This window comes from Rhinopithecus bieti, unplaced genomic scaffold (genome assembly GCF_001698545.2).
Source record: "Rhinopithecus bieti isolate Rb0 unplaced genomic scaffold, ASM169854v2 scaffold_15296, whole genome shotgun sequence".
Taxonomy (NCBI): domain Eukaryota; kingdom Metazoa; phylum Chordata; class Mammalia; order Primates; family Cercopithecidae; genus Rhinopithecus; species Rhinopithecus bieti.
Genome location: NW_016809075.1, coordinates 4,342,730 through 4,349,397, shown reverse-complemented (window position 1 = coordinate 4,349,397; position 6,668 = coordinate 4,342,730). Strand labels below are relative to the sequence as shown.

The window sequence follows — 6,668 nt, the reverse complement described above, 5'->3', positions numbered from 1 at the left end:
ACATGGCGAGACCCCTACCTCTAATATATATATCTATACACACACACACATATATATACACACATATATATACCCACACACCCACATATATACACACACATATATACACACATATATATATATATATACACATACACACACACACAAATTAGCTGGGCTTGGTGGCGTGTGCCTGTAGTCTCAGTTACTCGGGAGGCTGAGGCAGGAGAATTGCTTGAACCCGGGAGGCAGAGGTTGCAATGAGCCGAGATCGCACCACTGCACTTCAGCCTGGCGACAGAGCGAGATTCCATCTCCAAAAAAGAGAGAAATGCCTTGAAGAGAAGGGACTGCCACTCAAGGTCCTTCTCATAATTGACAATGCTCCTGGTCATCTCCAATCTCTGCTTTGCCACTAAGAATGTGGAAGTGATGTCCCTGCTCCTAACACTACATCACAGTGACAGCTACTCAATTAAGGCATAATCAAGTAGATTAAGGTGACTTATACTCACCTGACCTTCGGGAGGATTCATGCCATCCTGATGCTAACTCTGACTGTACCATAGTGGATTTATGAAAGCACTTCACAATTGCACATGCAACAGTTCTTACTGCAGAGGCTATAGATGCCCCAAAGCTCAAGAACCCCAAAGCAAGCTGGAAGCCATTATGGAGTGAGGGAGTCAATGATTTCAGGGGCTTCCCCACTATTGATGCAATAGTTAGGAATATCTTTTATTTTTTATGTTTTATTTTTTTTGAGATGGAGTCTCGCTCTCTTGCCCAGGCTGGAGTGCAATGGTGTGATCTCGGCTCACTGCAACCTCCATCTCCTGGGTTCAAGTGATTCTCCTGTCTCAGCCTCCTGAGTGGCTGAGATTACAGGTGCATGCCACCACACCTGGCTAATTTTTGTATTTTTAGTAAAGACAGGGTTTCATCATATTGCTCAGGCTGGTCTCGAACTCCTGACCTCAGGTGACCCACCCTCCTTGGCCTCCCAAAGTGTTGGGATTACAGGCATGAGCCATCGCGCCTGGCCAAGAATATCTTAAATATTGCAAGGGAAGTTGGTAAGAAAGGCTATCTCTGACAGGACTGAAGACGATGTTGAGGAACACAGAGAAGAGCATAAATTCTTACATCAAGGAACTCAAAGATGTGCTGAAATGCTGTATAGACTGATGATGATAACGATGACTTAAAAGAGGTAGGACCACAGATTTGGACACTTGAAACATGTGCAGTTTTTCAATAGGCAAAAGTATTAAGAAAGTTCATCATCCTCAAGTAAGATCCTTTGATGGAACTAAGCCTCCATGTCACCCACGGAATAACATGCCAACAAACAGTGCAAGATTTTTTTGATGACTCAAAAAAAAAAAGAAAAGACAAACTAGCTTCCTACACTTCTCACTAAGCACCTGCAAACGTAAACACAGAACCGTCCATGGTTAAGGATCTGCAGCACTGAAGCTGAACAGATCTTGACAGTAGTATTATTTGACCTCCTCCAACAAGTCAACATCTGCATCAGAACCTAGTTCTTTCAACACTGATGATCATCCTGACATTCTGTCAAGATTCAACTTAGCCTGGTGTCTCACTGCTTACCTACAATGCTACAACACGTGACAGTGTTAGGCACCATCCAGCAATCATCATCATCATCATCATTATACTTGGGTTATCAAGAGAGAGGCAGGATTTTGATGAGTGTTAACATGCTCGTTCAGGTCACAAAACAAAAGCAATCTGTGAATGTTAAAACAAAGAAATTTTAATGTTCTGGGTGACATATACTCTGTAGGTGGGCCTGCAATGGTTGTGTCTGCATTGAACACGTGGAGACTATTTTTCTTGTCATGATTCTCTAAACAATACAATCAAACAACTATTTACATAGCTTTTACAACGCATGAGGTATTAAAAGTAATCTAGAGATGACTTACACAGTATACAGGAGGATGTGCATAGGTTACATGCAAATATGCCATATAACAAAGGACTTGGCATCTGTGGATTTAGGGGGTGCTGGAACCAATCCCCTGCAATATATTGGGGGATAACTGTATTTAAAAAATTGAAACTGCTTAAGGCTTTATCCCGTGTTTACATTCATAGGGTCTATCTCCAAAGTGAGTTCTTTCAAGTTTCTGAAATTAAATAAAAGTACTGAATGTTTTCCCACATTCCATACATTTACAGAGTATCTTTCCAGTGAGTCCTTTTATGTCTATGCAAGGAACGGAGAGAACTCAGTGCTTTCCCACATTCCTTACATTCATACAGCTTCTCTCCAGTGTGAGTTTTTTCATGTCCTCGAAGGAAACGGGAACGAGTGAAGGCTTTACCACATTGGAGACATTCATAGGGTTTCTCTCCAGTGTGAATTCTTTCATGTCTTAGAAGGCAAGTGAGCCAAGAAAATGCTTTCCCACATTCCTTACATTCATACGGTTTCTCTCCAGAGTGAATCCTTTCGTGGACTTTTAAGTTACTGAAATGACTGAAGGCTTTCCTACATGTTTTACACTCATAAGGTTTTTCTACTGTGTGGATCCTTTTATGCTGAGAAAGGTATTTGAAACAACTGAATGCTTTCCCACATTCCTTACACTCATACGGCTTCTCTCCAGTGTGAGTTGTCTCATGATTTTGAAAGGAAGAGAGATCACTAAAGGCTTTCCCACATTTACATTTATACGGTTTCACTCCAGTGTGAGTTGCTTCATGTCTTCGAAGGGAACCGGAAAGACTGAAAGCTTTACCACATTGTTTACATTGATAGGGTTTCTCTCCAGTGTGAGTCCTTTCGTGTCTTTGAAATAAACTGGGACAACCGAAGGCTTTCCCACATACCTTGCATTTCTGGGGTCCATCTCCTGTGTGTGTTATCATGTGACTTCGAAAGCTCGAGCTATGAGATAAAACTTTCCCACACTGCTTACATTCATAGAGCTTCTCTCCAGTGTGAGTCGTTTCATGATTTCGAACCGAACTAGGACAATCAAAGCCTTTCCCACATATCTTACATTTATGAGGTCCATCTCCAGTGTGCCTTATCATGTGTCTTCGAAAGCTTGTGTGATGATAAAACGTTTTCCCACATTGCTGACATGCGTAGGGTTGTTCTCCCGTGTGAGTCCTTTCGTGGAGTCGAGTGTAATAGTAACAGCTGAAGGCTTTCCCACATTGTGTACATTTATAGGGTTTCTCTCCGGTGTGAGTTCTTTCATGTCTTAGATAGGTACTGTAATCAGGAAAGGCTTTGGAACACTGCTTACATTCATACGCTTTCTCTCCCGTGTGGATTCTCTCATGTCTTAGATAGGAACTGTAAAAAGGAAAGGCTTTAGAACAGTGCTTACATTCATACGGTTTCTCTCCAGTGTGCGTTCTTTCGTGCAAATGAAATAAACTAGGCCAAACAAAGGCTTTCCCACACAACTTACATTTATAAGGCCCATCTCCATGGTGTGCCGCCATGTGTCTGCGAAGGTTTCCAAGAGAACTAAAGGTTTTTGCGCATTCTTTACAATCGAAGGGCTTCTTTCCGGTGGGAGGCCTTTCATGTGTTTGAAAGGAGTGCTGATGACTGATGGTTTTCCCACGCTGTTTATGTGTATATGGCTTCTCTCCATATTCCTGATGCTCACATGATTTGTGTCCAGTGTCAACTCTGATGTTGCAATTAAGAGATGAATGACCCATGGCGACTTCTCCACACTCACTGCTGTCACATGGATTTCCTCGAGGAGTGTTCTTGTTCACAATACTATCTGGAATCTGGCCAAAAGTTTCTCCACATTGACTATCATCTTTAATTTCACATGTATGACTTCTGCAACGAATAAGAAATACATTACTAAAGGTTTGTTTACAAGTGATTTTATGTGTATTGAAGTACTAGATTTACATTTTTAACATTATCATGCAAAGTACAAGCTTCATCCCGTTTGAATGTGAAGTGACAGTGCTGTGTAAGATGGTCCCATGACAGCTATTAGCAAAACAGTGATATTCACATGGAGATTCTTTCTTTCTTTCTTTCTTTTTTTTTTTTGAAACGGAGCTTTGCACTTGTTGCCCAGGCTGGAGTGCAATGGCGCAATCTCAGCTCACCACAACCTCTGCCTCCCAGGTTCAAGCAATTCTCCTGCCTCAGCCTCCCAAGTAACTAGGATTACAGGCATGTGCCACCACGCCTGGCTAATTTTGTATTTTTAGTAGAGAAGGGGTTTCTCCATGTTGGCCAGGCTGGTCTTGAACTCCCAACCTCGGATGATCCACCCACCTCAGCCCCCAAAAGTGCTGGGATTACAGGCGTGAGCCACTGCTCCTGGCCCACATGGAGATTCTTAATTCCATTTCCAAGGGAACTATTTTGCAAAGACTGAATAACTATGTCACATTTAACTATATGTTCCTGGGGAAAAGTTTTTTTTTATAGAGATGGGGATCTTACTATGTTGCCCAGGCTGATCTCAAACTCCTAGACTCAAGTAATCCTCCCACCTTGGCCTCCCAAAGTGCTGGGATTACATGTGTGAGCCACTGTGCTTGGTCAGAAAAAGAATTATTAGAATGAATAAATTTAAGCTGGGCTTGTTTATTTTCTCTGCTTGTTTTTAAAGTTTTCTTATCATTCTATGAACCACTACAGGGACATAGCTTTCTTTTGTGAGCACAAATTACCTTAGATTTCTCCTGGGATTTTGGCACTGATCTCCAATGTTCTGGTCCTCCCATTTCGTTTCTAAAAGGTAGACCCAGGAAAATCATAAAAATTTTTACAAAATTGTAGAAAAACTCTTAAGATTTTACATGTACTGCAATCATGCATGATTCATTCACCAAAGTACACGTGACTCTTCAACAACACAGGTTTGAACTGCACAGCTCCACTTATACATGAATGTTCTTCAGTCTCTGCTACCCCTGGGATGGCAAGACCACTCCCTCCTCTTCCTCAGCCCACTCAATGTGAAGACAAGGGTGAGAACCTTTATGATGATCTACTTCCACTTAATGAATAGTAAATATAGTTGCTCTTCTTTTTTTTTTTTGAGACAGAGTCTCTCTGTCGCTGAGGCTGGAGTGCAGTGGCACAATCGCAGCTCACTGCAAGCTCTGCCTCCCGGGTTCACGCCATTCTCCTGCCTCAGCCTTCCGAGTAGCTGGGACTACAGGCATCCACCACCACGCCTGGCTGATTTTTTTTGTAATTTTAGTAGAAATGGGGTTTCACCGTGTTAGCCAGGATGGTCTCGATCTCCTGACCTCGTAATCCACCCGCCTCGGCCTCCCAAGGTGCTGGGATTACAGGCGTGAGCCACTGCGTCCGGCCACTTTCTCTTCTTATGATTCTCATCAACATTTTCCTTCCCTAGCTCACTTTATTGTGAGAGTACAGTAAATAATACATGTGACATACAATATGTGGATTAATCTAATGTTTATGTTATCGATAAGTGGGCCAGTCAACAATAGGTTATTAGTGGTTAAGTTGTGGGGGACAAAAAAAGTTATGAAAGGATGTAAGTCTGTTTGAGGGGCTGGCACTTCTAAACCCTGTGTTGTTCAAGGGCCAACCATATGCCCTTTCCATATTTCAAATCATGAACAGGGTTGATGACCAGGAAACAAATGTCTCCAATTGACTGAGTGAAGAGATGATGTCATCCTTACCTATACAGTCCAGGTTCCTAATGGTTTCCTGCATGACATTTCTGTAGAGACTCTTCTGTGATGGACCCAGCAAAGCCCACTCCTCTTGTGTGAAGTTCACAGCCACATCTTCAAAGGCCACTGAGTCCTGAAACATCCCACATGTGCAGAGGAGGAAGGTTGAGACAGACAGCACTGAGAATCCATACTCACTGCATAAACTTTGCATGATGCTGTGGTTTCCAAGCATTTATTCAATGACATAGTAAACCCACTCTTATTCTGTCTACACTCACTTTTCCCCACAAAACCATTGTGATGCTTTAGTTGAATGTGTTTGGTAAAGTAATAGTCGAATAGGAACCTGCCTCTTGTTGGTGAGTTAAGTGAGTGAGTCTTATTGCCTGCGTCACCCCGATGTCTATTTCTACAGTGGTTTGTGTAGTTCTTGTCATGACAACGTATAACTACCTATTGTGTAGAAGAATTACCACTTCCAGTCCTGAAACTGCATATCCTGACAAAGGCTCATTTGCAAATTTGGATCTTTCATGGTGTCTAGGCACTGGACTAAGAACGGGGTCCCACCAACGTAACTAAAGCAGAGGCTGAGTGTACCTAAACTGTTTATGCAAAATATAGGGGCCAGGCATGGTGACTCAGGCCTGCAATCCCAACACTTTGGGAGGCCAAAGTGGAAGGATCACTTAAGAACAGGAGTTTAGACCGGGCGCGGTGGCTCAAGCCTGTAATCCCAGCACTTTGGGAGGCCGAGACGGGCGGATCACAAGGTCAGGAAATCGAGACCATCCTGGCTAACCCGGTGAAACCCCGTCTCTGCTAAAAAAATACAAAAAACTAGCCGGGTGAGGTGCCGGGCGCCTGTAGTCCCAGCTACTCGGGAGGCTGAGGCAGGAGAATGGTGTGAACCCGGGAGGCGGAGCTTGCAGTGAGCTGAGATCCGGCCACTGCACTCCAGCCCGGGCGACAGAGCGAGACTCCGTCTCAAAAAAAAA

General features: G+C 43.2%; 1 protein-coding gene across 2 annotated transcripts in view; it reads right to left on the bottom strand.

The window, feature by feature from the left end:
- Nucleotides 1-1,740: 1,740 nt before the first annotated feature.
- The window catches only part of ZNF823 (zinc finger protein 823), a 42,172-nt gene continuing 37,244 nt past the window's right edge, over nt 1,741-6,668 (bottom strand). For both annotated transcript variants that reach the window (XM_017888517.1, XM_017888516.1), the window contains exons 2-4: nt 5,674-5,800; nt 4,681-4,741; nt 1,741-3,826 (exon numbers count right to left, since the gene is read on the bottom strand). In XM_017888517.1, the coding sequence (XP_017744006.1) occupies nt 2,185-3,826; nt 4,681-4,741; nt 5,674-5,707 (1,737 nt within the window). In that variant the 5' untranslated portion in view covers nt 5,708-5,800 and the 3' untranslated portion in view covers nt 1,741-2,184. The remainder of the gene's footprint in view (nt 3,827-4,680; nt 4,742-5,673; nt 5,801-6,668) is intronic.